This window comes from Molothrus ater, chromosome 13 (assembly GCF_012460135.2).
Source record: "Molothrus ater isolate BHLD 08-10-18 breed brown headed cowbird chromosome 13, BPBGC_Mater_1.1, whole genome shotgun sequence".
Taxonomy (NCBI): Eukaryota; Metazoa; Chordata; class Aves; order Passeriformes; family Icteridae; genus Molothrus; species Molothrus ater.
Window position 1 is genome coordinate 7,948,946 of NC_050490.2, and position 24,867 is coordinate 7,973,812.

At 35.1% G+C, this 24,867-nt stretch overlaps 1 protein-coding gene across 1 annotated transcript in view; it reads left to right on the forward strand.

The window, feature by feature from the left end:
* WDR72 (WD repeat domain 72) overlaps positions 1-24,867 on the forward strand; it is a 90,297-nt gene that overhangs the window by 22,715 nt on the left and 42,715 nt on the right. Inside the window, exons 13-16 of the mRNA XM_036389755.1 lie at positions 3,330-3,532; positions 19,426-20,243; positions 23,018-23,109; positions 24,592-24,674. Coding sequence (XP_036245648.1) covers positions 3,330-3,532; positions 19,426-20,243; positions 23,018-23,109; positions 24,592-24,674 — 1,196 coding nt within the window. The remainder of the gene's footprint in view (positions 1-3,329; positions 3,533-19,425; positions 20,244-23,017; positions 23,110-24,591; positions 24,675-24,867) is intronic.

Genomic DNA, 24,867 nt, shown 5'->3' on the forward strand with positions numbered 1-24,867 from the left:
TCAGGTTTGAGAGTGAATTTTGATTCTGTCCTCTTTCCTGTACTCTCATCTACAACCTTTGTGTTTTCTTACTCTTTATTTTTATTTTCTTTTAAGCATATTCCTAACAAATAACAGTTTATGAACAATAAGCACCCTGCCCTAGTATTATTTTGCCTGCTTGCAGTTGTGAGAAAGTCTTTGTCATATATACAGGTTTCTAAATCTGTTCCTCTCCTCCTCCCTGTTTGTTTCTCAGATGTATTCAGGCATCACAGAATATAGATCTCATCGTTTATTTTATCTCTGCCAACTATTTGCTCTGTAAATGACTATTTTGGGCTATTCAGAAGAGTAAAGTTAAGCTTAGAATATAAAAACCACTTTCATGATCAGACATTTTCCTATGCACTTTGTGCCATTTTATTGAGGCTCCAGCTGTACACACAAACTTGTATATACAGATTTTCATAATGGGGAACATGATTGGGCAGTATATGCAAGAAAGGATGGGGTTTTTTAAAGAAACTAGACATCTTCTGGAAGATGCTACTGAAAAGGCGTTTCAGATAGCTGTTATGAGAGATATATAAATGATTTAAAGGTATAACAGGAGTTTTTCAAATTGATTTTAGGGTGTCATAATGTTCTGTTAGTAAGAAAATAAGCTGGTTGTCCAGGGCATTTGCTATTCAATGTTCCTCTCTATAAATGTACATTAAAAAAGAAAATTAAAAAACCAATTATAAGTTCTCTATGTGAGAAGCCAAGCCCTGTTTCTTGCTTAGTGTAAACCCAGAAGAGCTTTGTTCAGTTGATAATATGTTAATTTTCTCTTCTCCAAACTACTCAAAAATTATATACTTGCAATGACATTGTTCTGATGCACTTAGAGAAGAGTTTGTTAGCAGCAGCAAGTGTTCAGTAACCCAACACCCTGTTGGTACCTTCTCACTTGGCATCTGCTAAGTCTATAATATATAGAAGCATATCGCATCTGTTTGAAATAAGATGTGTGTTAAATATATAAAACATGAATTTGCTTTAATGTACATTGAGAGTACCTGTATATTCTCTTCAGGCTGTTGCCTTCCAAGGTTAAATTCTGTTGTCAGATTTTCTGTACCTTTCACTACTTCTGCTATGTTTCTTTTTCTGTCAACTAAAATCTTTTTCTTCAACCAGAGGTTGAAAAATTGGCTCTGAAGCTGTTGCCGGAGAAAAGCTCTGATATATGGAAAATAACCCAAGTCTGTCTGTAGTATGATAGCATTAACTAAATTATATTCTATTATATATCCACTAGATTATCCCACAGGATAGTCTGACTCTGGGGGATGACTGCTGCTGAAGCACTCATATGCATCTGGTGCTACTGAGACACGTTTGGAAGTTCTGTCTAATACCAAAGACTATACATAGTCAGGTTGTTGAAATTTAATAGCATGCCCCCAGAAGTCCTGGATTTATTAAAAACTTACTGTAATTTCTCTTAAAAGGAACATGAGGCCTGGTAGTTTCACAGAGATATTATAATAGTCTTGAGGACTCCAGCAGTGAATTGCAGTGAAGAAAGTGTTACAGAAAACAAGGTTTGACAAATGTATGTGTATAAATGCATACAAATATTCACTGTGTAGCACATTTGCCACAGAAGGATATAGAGAAAGCTTCAGCCCCTACACTTAAAAGTAAGAAGAACAATGATTTATTTGAATTTTGTTCATATTGAACTTTGAATAATCCACACAGTTCTGTGGCATGTTTATAGCTTGAAAAGCTACTTTACATATATAAAGTATCTATAAAACAAAATAACATTAGCTGAGTGACTGTATTATTTCCAAACTTCTTCACTTTGCCAATGCTGTAGTACTTTTAAGAATGTTTGCTCATGTCCAGCATGAACTGTACAATCATCCCTTGTAGGCATCTATAAACATGGTCTCTATGTTCCTGGAATGTGTCAGTGCTTGGGAGCTCTGTAGACAGTCTAACTATGAAGACCTTCTGGGCAACTTACTTTCCTTTCAGTAACCATCCTGCTCTGTATGGCACTGGCTGCAAGTCCTGGGGAGGAATTAAGAAAATGGCACATTAAAAACTGTTTGGTCTGATTCTTATTTCTTTCAGTGTAATATTACAGTCATCTGTGGTGTTTAACTGATTTTTATTAGGGGACAAAAAATCAGGTGCCCTGTTTTCTTCTGCTCTGATTTCAAAGACTTTGTCATATGAGTAGTAGAGGTGATACTGCAGTGAAAAGAAATGGATGGGTTTCAGAGAAATAATTTCAGATAAAGAGATTTTATACACACATATACACACAAACATTTATTGTATGAGATCCCTCAATCCCAGTCCAATATTTTTAGCAGGTGTTACTGATAGAACTTCAGTGTTACACATTTTTTTCTTGTAGCAGTGAAAGGGAAAATTCATGTTGTATTACTTGAGGGTAGAAAGAATTCAAACTTAAGGGAAAAACATTTCATTTTATAGCTGATATTTAATACTTGAAAAACCCTTCAGATGTATTTTATCCCTGATATTTATAGGAAACATGCTATTTCAGCAATTTCTTTTAATTCCTATAGGAAATGTGTAGTATGTAATAGTAGCTCATTTCAAATACATATAAGCTCAGTTTTGATGTTTTGAATGTTAGTTATAATTAAAATACTATTTCTAAAATTATTACGAGATAAAATTTTTACTAAAGTAATATAACTGGCTATAGCATCTCAGGATTTAGATTCCAGAGAGTCACACAAGTGATGATATAGTCTCTGAAACATCACATTTGTATCCCTGATGACTAAGCTACATGTATATTCAAGTATAAACCTTCTTAGTGTCTGACAGTTTTTAGGAATGGAACAAAAAAAAAAATGAGCTATCTCTTGCTATTTGTATTCCAGAACACTAGAGGACAGCACTAAAATATTACATAAATGTGTTGTTGTTTACACTGTTAATGATATAGGTGCTCTGGGAGGGGTTTGTGAGGAGAAAGCAAATTTGTTTTGAACAGTTAGGGCAGGCGATATTTTTTGAGAATATCTTTGGCTCCCTTTGAAAACTGCATCTCACTCCAAATGTGTAAAACATCTGGAGCTGTCTGTAGTCTGATACAAAGTTATTTGCTGCAGTAATTTCTTTAGAAATTAAGCTTTATTTTTTTGTAGTAGTAATAGTGTATAATACATTTTTAGTTTTAAAAAGAGGCGTTATTTGTCTCATCTGTAAATAGTCTGTGATTTATTTGCTTACATGTAGTGTACTATATTAATGCTATGATATTATAGTGATAGCTCATTGAAAAAGTTACTTCTGTTGTGTTTCTCTAGGCACACTGGAACGACATGAAACGGGTGACACCGCAAGAGCAATTCTTGCTGCCATTGAAGATTCAGAATATTTAGTGGCAGGTGCTCTACTTTCTGTGTCTCAGGAGTCAAAACAGAACAAGAATTCTGGATACAAACACTCCAGCTCATATAAGCATGGCATGGGCCCTTTTCCTGCTCATACAGAGAAATCTTCAGATAAGGTAAGAGTGAAGAGTAGAGCATTTTTCCTGTGCAATTAGTGGTGATTCCAATTCTTTACCCTATCACCTGCTGATGAGTAAATGGGATAGTGGCTTGGTTTTAAGTTGATAAAGGCTTCCTCTGGCTGGCCCAGCTTTTACGCCTTCAACCGCATTTCATAGATAAATGAGAAAAATTGGCAGAGGGCCTTATGCAAGGTCATTAGTAGCTAATCTCGAAAGGATTTTCTCAGACCTTATTACCTGTAGTTAGATCCTATTTCCTCATGCCTCTAGCTTGTGACAGCACCTGTCAGTAGTACCCTGAGAACAGCTGAATACACCTTGCACCCGTTCAAATGTGTATGTCCTGAGAACAAGCACATAGAGATCCCATGCTGTTGGTCTTTCTCATGTTGCTCTTCTAATGAGACCACAGATCTCTCTTGTCATTCAGAGTTAGTTTTTATTGGGTGTGTTTTCTCTTAGCATCATCACAGAATACACTGTAAGTGCCTTATGTTTTTATTACTGTGATTAAATTAGTGTTTGTGTGAGGTACTGGGCTGCAAATGGATATGATCATCTTCAGGAAAGATTTGGCCAGGGAGAGACTTGTGTTTAGGTTTATCTAGAAATACTTTCCTACCAAAATGATTAAACCAACTAATTGAGACTGATGGAGAAGTGCCCCTCCCTTTTGTTTTGAATAAGTAATAGAAGGAAATAATATGCTTGAAGTAGTGTTAATGTGATGTTAAAACTGAGAAAATGAGTACTGAGGCATCAAATCATGAGAAGATTGAAAATGTAATAGTCACTCTATTTTCTTGTGGCCTAGATAAATCTATACTTTTATCAGTTATTTGTAGATATTTAAAAATTAATTTAGTATTTGCTAATTTTAAAACTGATTATTATAACTGTCACTAATTTAATGCAACCTCAAATTCAGTGAGATGGATATTGCCTTTTTCATGTAGGAAAAAAAATGGTCCAAACCTATTTTCTTAAACCCTCTATATGCATCAGGAGGTAGTATATTCTCTGAACCCTTGATTAGAGTGTATCTTAAGAATAGGGCTTTTATGATGTTTTTTCTTGTTTACCACTTTGTAATTAATGGGTTTTGGAAATTCTGTTCTCTGTAATAAACAGAAGTCATATCCGCTATTCCTCAACCCTTGGTGTACATAGAAGGTGTTTTATCACAAGTATTGAGAGTAAAAAATGCTTTCCCTCAATCACACATAGAAAAAGCCTTCAGAATGGTCCCTGGCCTTTATTGCAGCTTTATTAATTATAGGAAATGAAGTAGCAGGTATTACAAAACTGATAAAGTACAGCTTGATCCAAGTCCTCACTCTGGAATTTTAAGTTTTCTTCATTGTATCATCAAATTTACATATAACATTGAGTTTCTAATGATTGTAGTTTAACTCTTAATATTTTTCTTTGACCTTTTACTAACCTTAGTCTGATTTCTAAAGTTCTTTTTGATCCCATTTTCTGAAAAGTCTTATTAGCGCGTAATCCTGCTGAGCATGTTGTGGGGCAGATGGTGCACTAGTTGGCCATTGACACAGAATCTGATCTCCCTGTTAGTTTGTTAAAAGGAATAGTTTCTTCTTGCCTTCTTAAATAGGAACAAAAGAAAAAAAAGTTTTGGTAGTTCTTCGGTAAGTAGTTTTAGGTATGTCTATTAAATTGAAAATTGCATGGATTTAACAAGGTGGGAGGAATGAAAATATGCTGATTATGGAATATGGGAGAAGAGTTTTTTTGTAGACTTTAAAATGTGGAGTTTAACATGCTTTGGGAATTATCATCTTAAATTCGGAGAAATATCACAACAGGAAACTGGAAATGTAGTAATTTGTAGTCCTTTTTTTTTAATTTGATATACATCTTGTCTGCTGTGATTTAGCAAAATAATATTCTCTTGTCGTGTTTAAATATTTCTCATTAGTTGCCTTGTCCAAATGCAAATTTATTAAGAATACTATTGATGTCTCTTAGAATTTTCATGTTAAAATCTCCTTTTTTTTGTTTCATGTTCTTTTTGTCACTACAGACCTGTTAGGTTTGTCTAAATTCATAATAAATTAGGTTTTGTATTTGGGAAAGCAATTTTCTTTCATCAAGCATGTGTCATCCAGTACATTCAGAGATTCTTCCCACTTGCATCTGCATTGGAAAGGGTTCTGTAGATTGGTGTGGGAGATGTTGGAGCCTAAATGTATTTAGTGTAGCTGAACCAGGGGAAAACATAACAATGGAAGCCCCCTTATTGCTATTGCAGAAGCCCAGTGCTGGCTACACAAAAGGAGCGTGGAACTCTGCAGCTTTTTTAGCACTGGTCTGTTATTGCTAAATTGAAGGCTTGTTATGAAGTCTGTTTTTTTTCTTAAGTTTTGTGTAGAAAAATTTTTATTACGTTTTTCAAAAAGTGCTCTATTGACTCTTTTGCATCATTGTATTTTAGCATCTTGAAATAGTCTAGAAATTCAGATCCCATTTAATTAGTGAGAGGACTGTATCTATCAGACTTGAACATTCCATCCCCTATTAATTAAAGCATATAATTACTACACACATAAAAATATCACAAAACTTTTAGATTATCAGAGGGTTTTAATATAGAATGAGTGTTTTGTTATCAATTTCCTTCTTTGGCAAAGAAGGAATACATTGTGTATTAGAAATTTAACAACATACTAAATTTTTAATAACTTTTCTATCAAAAAAACCCATCATCAATTTTAGTATATGTTAAGGAATTGAATTTCAGAAAATTTATCTGACAGGAAAAATGAGTGGATATTGTCTCCTGTTGGTATTGTAAATGAGAATGATCCTTTTGTCCAATGAATGATCCACATGAAGATTGCAAGTAAAATTCAGCATTTGCTCTTACCATATTTAAATTGTTTTACCCTTCCTATTATAGTTAAGATGAAAGAATGTTTTCAAAATAATGGTCTCTTTCCTCCATCCTAAAAAAGATAAATATTCTCACATAGTAGTCCAGCTCCAAAGGCTTTCTTTCAAAACTTTTGCCATCATGTAAATCATGGATACAAGAGCAGAATGTTTTGATTTCATGGTGTGTTGACCATTATAATTCTTTTATTGTGCTGCACGTGCCAGTGGGAGTACCAATAACAGATGACTGTGACAAATGCAGTTAACACAAGATCCATATTAATGTTGTCAAATCCCCTTGATATATTTAAACAGATTTTAATTATTTTTAATGTCAAAAGACCCAAAATATATAGCTTAATAGTTCTTCAAGAAAGCTTTACTTAATATGTGAATGTAAAACCTCTCATAAAAATGAAACTTTTATATTGGCCTTAGTCATTGACATAGGGTATTCATCAAGTCAGCAATTTGTGTGGCAAAGTGCCATTTGAATAGTGTATTGTTAGAATACTTATGGTCCACTTGACAAGGGCTCTTGCTGTAAATAGTGCAATTTGACTCCAGCTGTTAAAGAGTGGCTTTGACAGCAGCCAAATAGAATGGAGATGCTTTACTGCACCGCAGAAAAATCAATATTGGGTTCTTGTTCATAGTAACCTGTTTTCTTTTTTTTTTTTTGCAGATTTATACAAGACTATCTAGAGTTCATTTGTGAAAGTTTAAACATTATTTTGAAAGTGAGGCTGTTTTATTTCCAGATTAATGGTGGCAAATGACGCTTGTGTTTAGTTAAAAAGTAAAAGGCAGTGCTTTGTGGATATACATAAATGATGTGATGATGCAGCATTATTGCAACTCTATTTATAGGGGTAGATGTTAGGATGTGGGTGCATAAGTTGTGTAACTAATGACAAAAAATATTCTTTCCTTCCTCTGTGTTTTTTTCTTTTTCTAGTACTACTGTAGAATCCCTGTCAATTTTCTAAGTATAGGGTTTTTTTAAAGCAGGTTTCTTTGTTGCTCTCCCTTTAACAACCCCCACAGATGTTGACAATCTGTAGTGCCATTGTAGATTTTCCTGAAGCATGGTCTTGCTAGTGCTGAACAGTTTTCCAGCAGTATTCAGTGACACAAGGTTGCTATGATACCCAGCCAGTAGCAATAGGTATTGAATCACTGCTCTTAATTACAATAGAATACACACTAGACTGTGCTCATGGTGTTCATATGGAACTAGCTCTCATTATAGCTTTAAGTCATAGTTCTGTTTGAAAATTGAAGCTCTGTGAAAAACTGATTTAAAAAAAAAAGAATTGAAATGCTCCAGTGCATCATATGAAGATTTCATTGATGCACATAAAAAGCTGGATGTGTCTGGGGATTGTTTTCCTGATGTTCCAGAAACCCTTCATGTTCGAAAGTTTCCTACCTTTTCAGCTTCAATATTTTGGATGTAAGCCTGTGTTTATCATGCACTAATGTTTCTAGTGATTTCAGTAATCAGAATGGTCTGGGTAAAAACATTGGAGGGAAGGTTATAAAATCTGTGCAATGGTTGCTGAAGCTTGAACTCTTAAATTATACTACTGAAAATCTAGATCAGAGAAGAGATTTTTTTACTGTGTATATAAGACAAGACAAAGATGGGGGAGAGAAACATTCATTTATATGTGGACTTTTTATATGTATTTTTTGATATATTAACTCAGCAATTTTTTAAAATCTGTTGTAATAGGAGTCCTTTAGAACTTGATATTCACTTACATACTAGTATACATATTCTGTTCTGAGCAAAAATATGTAAAGGGAAGAATGTCCAGAAGTTGTAAATAATAAAAGAAAGATCTACTTTGCTGCACAGAATAGGTAAGAGGCAAATGAAGACTGTAGGATAATAGCAGCTATTTGTTTTAGTATAGCAAGGGAAGCAATTTGAAAATTAAATTGTTATTGCAAGTCTGGAAAATCACTGCTAGTTAAATCTTACTGATGGAAAAATTGATAGAAAAATGGAAATAAGATACAAGCACGAATACAAAATAATACTTAGCAAATAGGAAATCAGGAGTGGTACCATAAACAATGGTGTCACAGACATGGATTCCTTTAATTTCTTTCCTTTTATAATATTTAGAGCATTATTATGGGGAATTACAGATCTTGGTGATTTATGTAAAGTGGATTATTAAGGACAAAGCAAAATAGAAAGTAGTAGAGTATTTCTCCTTAAAGTTGGTAATGTCACATTGCTGCTGCAAGGGTTTGTTGTTTTTTTTCCTGGAACTAGTGTTCTGTAGCCATATTTAGTAGTTTATTAAGTGTAATAGGAAAATGAGTGAAGAAAAAGGGCTCAATATATGCAGGGTTGTTTTTTTTTTCTCTGTAATTCAGTTGCAAAACATTTTAGTACTACATTTCCTGTAAAATTTTACAATTAAGTATTTTATTAAGGGACCAAGGTAGCAACATATCTACAGTGAAGTAGTAACTTGGGAGTTAGGAGATTAAATTGGGAGCAGTTAAAAAGAACCATGATCCTGAGGGACATTGATAGCTTTGACCAAATGCCATCTTTATGGAAGTTAGTGTAGTTTTTGAATTGGCACACCAAGTCAAGAATTTGATGATTTGTGTTTTCTTCATTGATTGCCTCAAAGCAAAATGAAACCAAAACATTGCCTTTGTGATATTGTAGCACATTTTAATCTTACACATGCGGATAGCAATTAACACAGGGTGTCAGAAATCTAATAATAAGTCTTAACTACTTATTTCAGCACTTCTGACACTGATTCTTTTCTACTCTGTGACTATACTGGAGGTGATTGACTTAAAACTTCTTTCCTTTCCTAGACAGCTAATTGGACTATGTGATAAAGCTAAAGAGGCTGCTATAGTATCCTACTAGAAATAAATCTAAGGTCAATATCAACAGTCCTTGTGAAATATTTCATGTTGAAGGATGATTTATTGAAGCTAACCTAGCTATTGTTGTCTTTGTCTTTTCCCATCCCTCTGTCATGCTACAATTCCCTTCTGTCCCTTGGAATCTTTCGCAAAGTTTGCATTTTGGTTAGGGATTTATACTTACAGTTAAAAACCTACAGTTTCTCTCTAATGGAAGTGGTGTTCATGATATCATATTTGCCACTTAGGACTGTTTCTTTTAGGTCTGGTTGTGGAGCTGGGCACAGTTAGAGTTTTCCTATCTTAGATTTTACCTTTACTACTTTTGTAGTCTAGAAGGTATGACTTGTTCTGTAGATCAGCCTGACTGATTTCCCTTCCAAGTGCTCTGCCTAATTCTAGAATAAATCACATGATCTTTGTTTTAACCTTTATATTTTCATGTTGTTCAATAGTGTGCTTTAAATTCTTCACTATTTGTTATAGTGATATGGTAGAATCTTTGCAGGTCTGATAATCACTTTTCTATTCTAAACGTTTATTCCCTGGCCTCTTATAGTTTAATTAGTATTGTTTTAGTGAAGAAAAATATTAGCAAGAATTCAGAGTGAATTCAGTGTGAGACTTTTTCCTAGATTTCTGGCTCACACATCTATTTAAAAAAATGCATTGACTTTTTCAGAAGCACATCATCATCTTACATGCAACTTAGAAACAGGAATTGCAGCAAACAAACCTTACACGCAAAAGAAAGACTTGTTATCTGCTAAGCTTCCTTCTGATAGCTAATTGAAACTCGTCTCAGTTATAGAGCAGAAATAAAATCCTTGGCTAACCTTTGGTTTGATTTCAAACAAACAAAGCAACTGCAGTGGTTGTAAATTCATTCTCTTGATATCTATTTTTGTATATTAATACTCAACCTTTATTTGTTCCAGTAGTCAGGTTTGGTTCTTGCAATACTTAAGGAAAGGATGAATCATCCAAGCAGACACCTGAGAATGTTTGTTTCCAAAACTTGTCCTTTTGGAAGCCTCCGCAGTAAGACTGAACATCTTGCTAGGAAAGAACAGTATGAAATCATTGGATGCAGAAACTTAGCTGCTATTCTGATACATCTCAGAATGCTATAGGATCTGAGAAAAGTCCAGCTTGCCTATTCTTAAAATCTCAAGAATGGCACTTTCTAGAATACACAGGATTTTTTGCGTTTTGGTTCTTTTTCTTTAGTAGAAAGTCACTTGCTTATGAATTGACCTAGAACTTTTATGTAGGTAAATTTTCTGGGTGGGACTCTTATAATTCAAGATGGGAAATGCACTCAGAACAGCCTGGGGAAAATATGTTATTTCAGTTGGAGTCAGCACTCAGACATATGCTAACTTAATTTTTATATACATCAGTCCTTCTTAGGACAAAGCAATATTCTCAAGCTCCTGCAAAGGTCCTGTTGGCAGTATCTCTATGTTCAGCATTATATCTCACAGATATTAGGATGTTCATTCATCCAGTAAATTGTTCAATATGATAATTCCTAAATCTTGAGCCAGCAGTCTGTGGCTTTGGATTGCTGTAGCATTTCTTGTCCAGTTGATGATCAAGAAAACTTTGGATATGTTCCATCTTTTTTCTAAAGTGCTGAGAGAGGACAGAAATTTTTCACTACCACACAGCACTGAGCTGTAAATATTTCTAAAGATATGGTTAGAAAATTTACTTTGACATTCAAAATAATGAATATATTAAGATGTAGGCAGAGTATTTGAATACTGAGTGTATAAATAATACTTAATTTTAAACACCATCTTATTCCTTCATTCTATCTAAACTTTTCACAGCCAAGACTGTTCATGTCAGAAATGGATGTTAAAGATGACTGGATTTACAGTTCACTTTTATATTCTTTCTATGATAAAATTATTAGACAAGATTTTGTCAAAAGTCTTATGTTTAGAATTGCCTGATAGTGTGCCCAGACAGCCAGAGATATGAATTCCAGAGCAAAGCAATAGTTGTCTGTAAAAAAGTCATACATTTCTTCAAATATTTTTCTGAAAAATAAAGGATAGACTTGTTTCCTAGTGTTGAAAAGTTGTGAAGTATATTCAGGATATTAATTTTACTTGCCTGTTATTCTTTGATATGTTTTAAAGATTTGTCTCCAGAATTACTTTTATATGTACACTTTAATTTAATCCAATAGAAAACTCTGAGTGTTGCAGAGAGAGAGGGTGTTAGCTTGAAAACAAAATGTGCGAAACACTAAATTTTGATACCAGACTTCCACATTGAGCAATTCAATAGATGTGTTAGCAATTCTTCCTGAACAATTGCAATTTTTGTGCCCAGTAGATCCATCTGGACTACAATCTGCCTGACAGTGGCCTTCCATACATGATAAAAAGAGGGTTTATTCAGTTGCTTAGACTATTCATCACACAGCTTGAATTTGAAGACTCCTTGGCTTAATTACTTACATTGTGCCACAGATGCATCAGCAGTGATGCTACAGTTACTGTTCAAAGTGCTGTGAGGATAGTAAAGCCTTCCACTGGGACTTAACAAAAGAAAAAAGAAAGATTACAGAGTTGGGAGGAAAGAGGGTGACTCTGCTTATGTTGCAATTAAGTTGATAGATAAACACTGGTGCAAACTCAAAAAATACTGTAGCTTTTTCTTCATGGGAGGTGGATTATTAGGAGGATCTGGGCATCCTCAGTAATAAGAACAGAGTTGTAATGAATACCATAATAAAAGTAATGCAAGGCAAGTTCAAAACAGCTTGTTATACTAGTTCATATAGGAAAATTCATCATGAATTGACACATTTGTTCAAGACTGCATTGTCCAAATGATGAAGCCTCAGGTCAAGCATAAATTGCATGTGAAAGCAAACTGGGGCACTACTACTGACTCCAGGCTTTTTACAGATAGTCCTTTATATCTGAGTACTGAGCTATTAAAGGGTAAATGAATAAGAAAAAAGTTCTGAATGCCCCCATCAAAGGATCCTCTGTCCTATGACTAGGTAAGGTGTCTTAAGGTAAGGAAAATAAATGCCTTTGGGATAGTGACACTGTGTGTGATGCTCAGCCTGTGCAAGAGGCCAGCGTTGCTTTCTGGAAGGTAGGCTGGCCTCTTTGTACCCTTTGGGAGACCATTGATACTCTCAGTGACAAACTCATCACGTGCTCCCTAAATCTGAAGCTTGGGATGTGGTCAGGGTTAGACCGGGGTGTGATATGCAGGCTGCTGATAGGAGCTAATATTGGATTAGGAAGTGCATATGGTTTTTATGGGAAGATGAAAGTGTAGCCAATAATTTGCATCCTTTCTTCCTCAGCAGGTTATTTTAGAGATGGTGTATGGTGTGTGTTTAAGTGCTATTTCAATTATATACCTGCTGCTTGCAAACTATTTTTGAGTAAATGCATCTTTGCACATATCCTAGACTGCTTGCCCTTTCAGCAGAGCAAGAAAATAAGATAGCTGTGTATTTGCAAAAAGGTTATGAACTCAAGAAAGCAGGTCTTCTAATGGGATTTACCTGAAATAAGACATCATTCAATGCTTAGATTATTTTTAAGTTACAAATACCTAAATAGGATTGAAAGACCATATTTCTATCTAATTGTTAACAGTTCTTCAAGCATGACCTTGAGAATTTGAAGTTTCTTTTAGGGAAAACTTTGACCCCCATTTCAGATTTCTCTATCTTACATTTCTTAAGGAACTTGTTTTTTAAATTATTGCATCAAAATTCTAGTCATAAAATAGATGAGTGGTGTTCACTCTCTTAGTACTGTTCCACTGAATGATGTTTGATCATGTGCTGTATGCTGTGCTGTCATGGGAAAAGGTTATAGTAGCTTTTCTTCTTGCTTGTCTTTTAGTGATCAAAGTAAATTAGTCTTCTGAAATTTGGAAGTGACTTAATGCTAAGTAGACACATAAGTTACATCAAGCTTTTCATTTTTTATGTAGAAGACACATCCAAAAGATACAATTTCCCAGTAGATAAAGAGGTGTTCCATTCATGGCGTAGGTTTAAGATGTGCTATTTGAAATCTGAGGTTTTTGTGGAACTTGCTAACTATATTTTATGCTCATAAACCAGTTTGAAGCCCCAAACACAATTTCATTTATCTTTATATTCTAAGCTTTATAGAGTCTGCAAAAGTGTCCATCTGTTCAGCTGAGATTGCTTCAAATAGTGAGTGGTCAGAGAGAGGTAGCTGATAAAGGTCAAAGGAGCCTCTTGACCCCGTGGTTCTTGCCAAAGCAATTGGAGCGTAGAACTGATATACAGTTAGATACAGCTTGCTAACGTGGGCTCCACTTTAATTGGTAATGATAGCAAGAATACACAGTCAAGTCATTGCTGAAAGAAAACAAAAAGTATCCAATATAGTAATTTATTACCAGTCAGTGGGTTTCACGCACTGGGTTGTTTTACCCCTGCAGTGGTCAGAGAAAGCAAAAAGGTACTCTAACACTTAACTGAAAATGGATGCCCTGCTGCTATCAGAGATGCATGGTGGTCAAACGATTGCCTGTGCCATTAGCTTGGTAATGTTTTCTCTATTGTAAACTCAGCTCCCCATGTTCTTCCTGTGCATCAGCTGCAGATTGAAGGCTTTCTCGTTTGTCTTCTATTTGTGCTGCCAATCATCAAGCTGCTGTTCACCAAGCACATTTCAAGGAGGCAATTTTTTTTATTCCTATCGACTACCATCTCTAGCAACTGAGGGCTCAGAGGATTTAGAAATAAATTTAATGCTTTAATTTACACTGTGCCAGCCATTTTGTGCGCTGTTTATGTATTTGTTTTCTGTGACAATTCAAGAGACAGTTACAAGTTTCCTATTTTGCAAAAGAATGCTTGAGATAGATTTATGTTTTGGGGACACATTTGCAGGTACTCTTATGCTACTATGTCCATTAAAAAGATTGAAGAGAAATTTTTTTTTGCAAGAAAAGATGATTTTTAACCCATTCAGTAGTTAAAAACAGATGAAAAATGCAAATTCAAATCCAACAAAAACTAACACACATTCCTTCCCACCATCAAGGATAAAACATTATGTAGAATAAAATAGAGCTGTCATTGGCAATATAATGTATAACACCCTTAGGTGTGGTAACTGTGCTTCAGTTAACAGTTCTTCAATCTCCACAAAGTGCAAATGTAACAGAGGGTAGGAGTACCTAAATAGCTTTTACAAGCAGATGTGTGATTGTACTTATTTTTTGTGAGCCCAGAGCCCAATCAGTGATGAGATGTGATTCTGAGAAGTTATGACCTCTGAACTGTTGACAATCCAGTGACTGGCTTGATCAAGACACAAAAAATTCTCACCCATCAATAAATTTTGTTTGACAAATTCTACTACCCTTCTCTTTTATTTCTATAGCGGGTTCTCCTTAATTCAGTTTCTTAAAAGCAAAATGTGTACTGTTAATGAAGACTGATTCAGACATTATATGTCTTTACAGTTCTATTTTCTTTTTAGTGTCATAAAAAGACCACAGTGAAGACAGATAACAAAAACAATTGTTAATGTCATTGAAATAAGCATATTGGTATTATCAAACATCATTGTGATATTTCCAAAATTATCGTGTCAAAAAACTTCCTAGAGCCTATGAGATATGGTAGTTTTCATGATTCTATGTTGGACTTTGTTTAAAAAATCTTGTTTGAAAATATGTCAATTTGGCATTCACACAATTGGATATTCACAGAATAGCTCCACTGAGCAAACAATTGGGTGCTGGTATTTTAATGATTAAGTTTGCATTAATTTATTGGTAGTGAGTATATTTAATAATGAAACACTCTTTAAAAGTCCATTGGGTAAGACATACTCTTTTATCATGTCCTTCAGTGAGCTATTGTATTGTATCTGTATTAAAAGCCAATGGCCTAATTGCTGTCAAAATATAAAGGTTATATATCTTAAAAAAAAAAATCTCTCAAGCAAATCAGAAGTAGAAAATCCCTGGCCCCAAGAAAAATAAAACAGCGGTGCACCTTCTGTGAATGAAACAACCTTCCAGTCTCTTTGGCATTATTTCATGTAAGCTCCACACATCACTCCAGTCTCCCCCTGCCTAATCTACCTAAAAATTCTCATTAAAGTTGTCAACTTCTAATATTTTCCTGAGCCTTTGCAGGTGGCAAGCAATGGGTAAAGGAGGGATTGAACCTGTTCCATGTTTATGAATCAAAATATGTTCTTTCAAAGGGGAAAGTTTAAAGGAACAGAATTAAACCTCTTAAATATTACATAATTTAAAAAGTCTTATTTAGAATCAGCATATGAGCTATCAACAGGATAGCTCCCACTTAGGATTTGTACATCATGATTCCTTCTGCAGGTACTGGGAACTTTGGGACCAATTTTCTGCCACTTCTATCCTGTTAGGTTTTGGGATAAAGTGGGAGTGCAATGAATAAAGAACTCTGTAAGTCTAGAAGAAAAGTCACATTTAATACTTCAGGACTTAGTTGGCATGGGAGTTGGTACTACTAGTGCTGTGAGAACTGAGCAACTGCTATTCAGTGATATTAAAGCAGCTTCTAAGTATATTTTGAATGCTGTTGCTGGTATTTTGCCTTCTAAAATTTCTACCTTGTGATTTTTTTACCACTTTGTTTCCTTTATGTAAAATGAATGTCAAGATCATTCCTGTCAAATCTGCTTTCAGTACAAAACCCACAATAGAATACTTCTGGTAAAGAAAGCAGATATGTGGAGAAAGTGCATACGTACAAGGAGCTGAAAAAGTATGGGAATCCCTGTCAGCTAATGGAAGTGTATATTTTAAGTGGAATACCATTCCCAGAACAAGCTGGATCCCAGTGGAAAAAGGCCTTTAGAGATGAGAAGGCAGCTAGGTAAAATAACACTTGAATTGTACTTCCCATGAAATTTTTATGTGATATGTCTGTCCTAAATCTGTTAAAGATAATGGCATGTCTTGATGCATTTGGGGGCCACAGTAAGCACAGCCCCCTGCTGCCCCCTCCCCTTAGTGACAGGAAAACTTTTCCTTGGGTGCTAAGAATGAGTAAAGGGGAAAAGATGCAGAGGAACAGGGTTGTAACTTTTGGAGCAGTGATGAATTGCATGCCAAAAAACTGGAGCAAGCTTCTGAGAGATGTGTACAATGCCCCAAGCCAGTGAGTGTTTAAGGGGCATTTGGAGAGCCTAGTTGGACTAAATGATCCTTGTAGTTCCCTTCCAACTGAAGTAGTTTATTCTAGCTCTTGTCTGATCCTGGCTCCAACATCTTTAGTGGCAAGCTGGAGAGATGTTAGGAGATGGCCATGCATGGAAAATAGCTTGGCTTTTCAAAGCCTCCCTGAATCTTGCTCTTTCCTGGATATAGAAAGCATTTTCTGCTGTGGGTCAGCGACGTACAAGAGATTCACAAGTCTCAGGATATAATTTTAGTCTGTAGTCAGCCTTTTTGCTTCTTTAAAGCCAACACTAGGCTGTCCATGTCAAAAATAAACTTAAAAACTAGAAATGGTTAAACTAGAAAAGGAAAGGTACAATATATAATGCAAATATCTGTTGATCTGATTTTCAGTATTCAAAAAATGCAGTTTCCAGCTCTCTGGTTTGCATTTAGGTTTATGGGTGTCTTTCCATTTTCTGTAATCTTCTATTACAGAGAATAGCTTGCCTATATGTCCTAAAGGGCATTTTATGTCTAAAGCTTTGGATGCCCACCTTCTTGCACTGGAATGTAATGCCTGTGGCAGAGAGCTAAGATAACTTGGCAGACAGTTTTAGGATCAATGTCAATAAACTTTCATATCGCCAATAAAACATCAATGTTTATTGTGACTTCACATGTAGTAGCATCACCAGATGTCTCAATGGATTGCCATTGTCACTGTGTTTTCCTTTGTCTGGATGCTGATTCACAAAAGGTTTCTAAATGTTAATCAAGCAAATTATATAAGTGTGTAGAAGAAAGCAAACTGTAAGTGTGTAGAAGAAAATGACAGGCTAAATAATAATAGCGTCAATTAATATCAAATCTAGCCTGTGAGTTCCAGTATTTACATTCCATGGGGTGCTCCCTATCTATTAGGAAACAGCATAATTAAAGATTAAAATAATCCTAGTACTTAACTGCAATGTATTATTTTTTAAAAAAGGAAAGGGATAAAAAAAAACTGAAAAAGCACTTATAATCTTTTACTTATGACTCCCTATAGAGATCTTTAAATGAGATTATGTATGTAGAGTACATTCTCATCTGGTCGGGAGCATCATTCCCTAAATAACAAAAAGCCAAATTATATTATTGCCCAAAACTAAATAGTCATGTCATAGAGTTCATGCAGTCAATTTTTTCCTTGTGTTATTTGTACTAAAATATTAACAGTTTAAAAATAGCTAATCCTATAAAATCATAGTTGGTAATGTAAAAGAAGTTGGGTAAGATGGTCATGAGAAAGATGAGGTAAAGAACATTGCATTCCAGCTAGAGCTGGTTGCTGCTCTGTTTACTAACATGTGATGATTTATTTTGAGATTTAACTATGTTCAACAGAAAGTTCTTTGCATTAGTAGAATGCTTCAAATTATCAGAAGAAAATTAAAACTAAGAGTGATCTGGAAAATTCTGTGTCATTTGTGATGTGGAAGCTGGCGTGATGGTTTGCAGAAGTATTACTGAGATGAAAAGTTGCTTCTTGATGTGTCTTTCTGTTTGTGAAGGTGAAATAGGTTGAGCATGGTGCTGAGAGTATAAGCTTGTGCAGGACAATAAAAACATACCAGTCATAAATGCTTAAAGAAAAAGGCAGAAGTGTCAACAAGGAGTTTATATTCCCTCACTTCTGGTGTTTCCCTGAAGGTAAAACATACTTTGGTAGATGCTGCAGGATTATAAGATGTTGTGTCACTCTGTGGACTCATCAGGTCATTTTCAAAGTGCCTGGAGACATCCCTTCCACTGGAGTTTATCACAGCATGATGTTCACCTTGTGCCAAGGGCACTGGTAAAAGAAAAGATGTAAAGTGTTCTTCTTAATGGCAATTTATCATTTAAATAATGAAACTGCAAGGCTAAAATGGAATAAGTTTTAATTTTTTTTGTGAAGATGATTTTGAACATTTCCTTATGTTCAGCTGACAGTTCATCATCATCAAGTTACTTCTACAGTTTAACATGTGATACTAAAGTTGAGTGAAGCTGTAGCTCTTCTCAAATCTTCTGGTTTCAAAAACTATGTTCTTTAGTCATTTATTAACAACAGCAATTACCCATGTGTGTTTATTATGTTAGTATGTAGAATTGAAATTATTCTTTATGAATTGCCATTGCTGTGAATGGGCTTCAAAGTTGGGGGAAAAGTATGGAGAATTCTAGAAAAGATGCAGGTAGGAAATAGGGTGGCACAAGATAAAGTCAGATGTTCACAAACATTTTATTAAGCTTTTTCTCTTAATTATTTGTAGCTAAGGAGCTAAGGTGAATTAATTGTGTGTAGATTTATTTACCTAGGTTCGTTAGTGTTCTTGCTCTGTGACTTATCTCAGAAGGAGGTAGCTTTGCATGTTTTGAAATAGCAAAAGGCGTAGTCTTTATCCCGTAAAAATCCTCTCTCTCTATCTCTATATATATATGTAGCAAATTATAAAAAGGCATACAGACGCTCAGGGTTTGCAAAAATCTTGCAGCATTGTAGTATTTGCTTCTCTAGATTTATTTTGAAAAAAAATGGTTTCATGCTTTAAAATTTTCCAAAAATCCTTTTAACTTGAAATGAGACTTAGTGGAAGAAATACCAGCCTGGAGTTTTTGCAAAGATATGTGCTACCTACAGTATGGGTGTGTAATTGAAGGAGCCTGTTTTATAGTATTTGTACACAGATGTCTCTGGGTGTCTTAACCTATTTGGAAGCAAATTTTTTTGTACTTAATCAAAACTGAATAAATATAATTTAATTGAACTTAATGGAGTTAATAGATTCTCTATTCCATAGGCAATTCTATGCTGATATCTTGAAAATCACAAAGAACTGTTTAGACATTTAATATTTTTCTTTTAGTTGACTGATACCAGCTGCATCCAACAGCCCTTTACTATTTTACCAGCTAAGACAAAATGGAACAATGCAAACTTTCATATTCTCTTATTTGACCTGGAAAAACTTGAGGAACTTCTCTCATCTCAACTCAATGGATTAAAGTCATCAAAGTCATTCCACAACCAATACACTCTAGAAAGAGCTAAAAGTACTACTGAGAAAAGGGCACTGACGTTAAAAAGAAATAAAACTGCTGCCTTTGTACCTCAAGTAGATGGGCAGGCAGAGACTGTTTGTTCAGACCAAGTTCACAGGGATAATAATGCAGCTAGGCCTATGGAAGAAGGTGGTGGCATAAAAAGATGGAAAAAAATGAAGAGTTCAAGAAAGATCAGAATGCAGCCATCAGGAAACATTGATGTGAACATGGCAACTGATACGGCCAAACTGCTTTTGTCATGTCTCCTACCATGGGGTGTAGATAAAGAAATAGACAATCTCTGTGCAAGACACCTGAACATCTTGAGGCTTCAGTGTCCTGTTTCTTTTGGACTTGTGTCAGATGAAAGCCACCTCTCACTGATGTTGCCAGGATGGAAATGTACTGATTGTGGTGTGCTAGCAGAGCATGGAGTTTTCAATTTGTTTTCAAAAAGAGTCCTTGATTTATCGAACAACTACCTTGCTGCAACTGAAGGACAATTTGGACAGAAGGATGGACATGGGAATAATGATTATGGAACAAGGGACTTGGAAACAGTATTTTTCTTATTTAGCAGAATAGCTTTAATCTACAGGATAATTAACACACCTTCAGCAGTTACAGATGAAATTGAAAGGTAAGAACTTCTTCATTATGAGTGGATTATATTTTCTAATGCCTCTGCATCCAAATCTAATTCCTCCTAGTCACACTAGTTCACTTGGTTATACTTTTCTGTCCCAAAACCACAGAGTAATCAAACACAGCAGAGTAATCTCTAAGCATAAATTATTGAATTGGTATTATTCCTACCCCAAACCTTCTCTCTGAAAAGCTTATTAGGTAACACACACAGTCACATACTTTTTGGGAAGAGGATCTTCAACAAGTAAGTCTCCATACTTTCAGCTTCTGCACTCCTTCTTTAGGACTTTGAGATTAGCTCTGTTGGTTAGAGTATAGTGCTAATATCATTGAGGTTGTGGGTCCAATCTCTCTATAGGCCATTCACTTAAGAGGTGGGCTTGGTGATCCTTCTTGGTCCCTTACAGCTAAGAATAGTCTGAGTCTTCTCTTCCTTTGTAGTGATGAAAAATGAAACAAACTTTTCTTAAATATGTACTTCTTTAATGGAGCTTGTGTTCTTTCTCTGGAGCTCTTTGACAGATGTTCTTTGAAGAAAAGAAGATCAGGATGTAATTTTTACATTTTTCTGTTTAACAGATGAAAACTGATGCAAGATTTTTTTTTTCATAAGAGCAAGAACTTGAATTATCTGGCTTCACACCCAGTTTTTTCAGACATCACTCTTTTCCTTACAGTTCAAACTAAGTAGAATAATGAGGTCTCTTTAGGCACATAGTGAGATGTGCATTAAGCACATTTGTGCTGTTTAAACTTCCACTCCCTATAAGCAATATACTTCCTTTGCCATAGAACCCTTGACTTCACAGATAAATAAAACATAAGAGAGAAGAATAGTCTGCCCTAGTTATACTATCTGAAGTACAATGCCCCCAGTAATGATGGCAGCTCCTGGGAATGAATGCCTCATCAGCCCTTATGTTGTGAAAACCATCTCAAATAGCATTTATGTTACTCAAAGCAAATGTATTGACTAAATGCTTTTTCAGCATTAAAGGAAAAATAACATGCTCAACATTATTTCACCAAGCCAAATAGAGCATGCTAATCAGGCAATGGATATTATCCATGAATTTTTTGTTGTTTGGCAAACATAGTGTTGGTCTGTATTTAGTTTTTTAGGGACAATTAACTTCAGTGTCGGTGATGCTGTGCCCCAAGGCAAGAAGGGGGGGACAGAAAATATTGATCTTGCAGCAAATATCTGCATCTCCCACAAAGCTCCAGGCACTCAGCCTCTCTCAAGACATGTGCACCATCCTGCAGGACAAAAGCACATTTCTCATTTACTTTTGCTGCTAATCGTGTTGCCTATTGGTCCATCTGGAATACGAACACCTACACAAATACTTGTTTCAGGATTCCAGCTTGAACATGAATTCCTTTCCATGCAAAAAAGTACTTTATGCTTGCTTTTTGGAAAGTATTCTTTTGGAAAGACATTGTGTAATTGAAATGAATCAACATACCAAAATCAAGCATTTTTGCCAGACATGGACATCCTGGCTTTGGGACATAAATCCTGTAAATAAGTATTAAAGTTTCTGCAAAGAAAAAAAAAGCCTCCCCCCGCCCAAGTAATGCTATATACTTTTAAGTTTTCTCTAGGATATGTTAAGATGTAAGCCCCTACCATCTTTAACAAATGTTATTTTGGTGGGTTTTCCTTCAAAAAGTACAGTATGCAGCCAAATCTCTTTGGACAGTTGCTTTATCCAAAACTGCAGTATCCTCAAGGGAAAAGAAACCTAGATACTGAATTCTAATTCACCACAGTATTTGCAGAAGCAGTTAGTAGGACAGCTCTCACAGCTTGGATGGTGTTTGTCTATCTGTTGGTTTTTTGCAACTTGACACAGCCTGTGAAAATAAAGGAACCTGCAGCAAAATGTGTCAGATCATAAAAGTGGGACAGAGACAGGAAGAAGCTGGGAAGAAAAGATCTTCAATGAATTTGTTTTCTTCTGCTTTTTAACATTTGTGTCTCAAACTTACAGCTCTCAAGCTGAAAGCTTTCAGAGTGGTTTGGTATTGTAAAGTCTTTTGAAATGTTACAACTCACTGTTCATTGTAGTGAATTTGAAAGGCAAATATATTATTTTTAAAATGACACATAAATGTAGTTTATGCAGGTTACCAATAGTGATTTTTTTAAAAGAAATAGTTCTAAATTGTGCAAGGATTTTGAGTGTGGTTTTTACTTTCTCCGCCATCCATATCCTTTGTTTTCAAGGGTTAGGTTGCTGAGTTAGTGACTCAGAAAGAGTAAGCATATGTACATGCTAGTCTCCTAAATTGTAGGCATTCACTGAAATCCCAAGTATTGTAATGATACTCTAAATTATTTACCACTGTGGGAAAAAAGGGAAACCTATAAAAAAAGGCTTTTAGTTTCCCTTGAACTTTTTTCCTGTGTATTAGGAAAAAAACCCAGACAAATTCTTTTGTGAAAATGGTGTTTTAATTCAGTTCTTTACATATGAATTTGTTTCTTTATTGCAAAATAAAGCATCACATTTGGCTCAAAGTTTATTAGGTTTAAGTTCCTGCATTTGGATGGGACTTTTCAGTGTTGTATATTTGTGAATGTTTCAATGCCAAGTTGTAGACAAAAGAATGTGAGTGGCTTCTGAGGAGAAACTTAATTGGGGTTGATAGTAATTGACATCAGAGTACCTACTGTAAAAAAACCCCAACCCTACCTTAATACATAAGGTTTCTTGTATGTGTGTTCAGGTTTTGTTTAATAGTTTCATATTCTTTAAGTCCGCAGAAACCAGAATCTGTACATGACAAATGGCGAAATGTAGAAGCCATAACACTTTCGTGCCCTAATTTTTATGCGGAATTACCAAGCAGTAAGTATGTGAATTGGCAGTATTAACTTTTAAGTGTTCTGGTTTTGCATGCTTTTTGTTGCTAAAATATGGAATTGAATTTCAATAATGATAAAAAATGCTGCTCTTTATGCTGTCCAATCTGCGAACAGAGAAACTGAATTACTGTTTCTTTTGTGAATATCATGAAAAATGTGTAAACAAAGTGTTAACTGGAATCAATGATATTTTTCCTGTTACGACAAGACGTTTAGTTGAGTTTCTAAAGACTCTTTCCAGCAATCAGAAAAACAGCAATGTAATAAGACAAACACTGCCCTCACCCCCTTCCCCCATCTCCCTCATCACCATTATGTGCCCACCCAATAATATATACAGCCCTCCAAGCAAACTGTTGCCTTAGTAATACAAGAGCCATCCTGACTGTTCAATAATGCCTTGAGACTTCTGGCTCAGGGCAGAATAAAGTAATCTGTTCCTGTTAATGTCCCACAGGCCATTGCTCGTCAATCTTGGCTTTGCAAGCCAGCCTTGGCTTGTTTGCAGTATGTAAATAACGAAAGAACATTTAAATAAAAACCTAATCAGAATATGGACATTTTTCAGTACATATTACCTGAAAAATATAGTGGTTCTCTTACAGAATAAGCTATGTCTAGACTGAAAACACAAATTCTTTTACATCAAACCTTGATGCTGTGCTGTGTAGGTAAACCTTAATATCTTCATCAAAAATTAGTTACCTTTCCTTCTCTGAGTCTTATATGCACCCCAACTCTAGAACTTACAATGACCGCAGAAATATCTATTGGAAAAAAGAGATGGAACATAAAATCAAATGACAATAGAAAATAAGTAGGGGAAATGCATGGAAATGGTGACTAAAATGTTAATTAACATAAAAATAGATTTACTGAGTGATCTAAAAATTCTAAGGTAATCTAATTTATATGCCATATCTCCTAGTTCATACAGTTGTTCAGATTTACAAATTAAAATCTGATCTGAGACTTGCACATAGCAGAGATTCTAGGAACAAGCTGTTCTTTAGCATCAAGGACAGACTGGACAGCAGAACAGGGAATGCATAGGTAAGTAGTCCAAAACAGAAGTATTCTTAATGTATTTAGGAAGTTGTGGTGAAAGAATACTCCATGGGATATCAGTTCTGCTTAAGAAAAAAAACCAGCAAAAAACCAAAAAAAGACCACAAAAAAAAACCCAAAACCCACCCAAAACCAAATAAACAAACAAACAAAAAAACCCAGGAAAAAATCCACCCAAGACCCAACACTAATTTAATTTGGGATGAGAATAAATGTTAAAGCAATAGATTGTCTGAACACTCTGTGTTCATTATATTGGATGAGAGCGTGTTCTAAGAAATCACATTTTTTCAGATCTTTTCAGGGATCTTGCTGAAAATTTAAAGATGTTAAAGTATTTTTCTGTTTGTGTGCTTCTCTATATGTTGTCAGTTCATAAACTATCTGTGTTTTTCAGGTAAGAGTAGATATCATCCCCCAGACTTTGGGAGCATTTCATTGCTGAAAGTCATTTGTTGTTGGAACGACCAATCTGTAAAGGTAGGAAATAGCCTGTGTCAGTTGTAGCAATGTTATCCTTAAGTGCCATTTGCTGTAATTTAGTATTTGGAATCAGTAATGTGACCTAATAGTTATAATTTATGGGGAAACTATTACATAAGTCATGCCATTCAGGTCTGTGGAAAGCAGATTAGTATTACAGTATGAAGTATGCCTTAAAGTAAATGTTTAG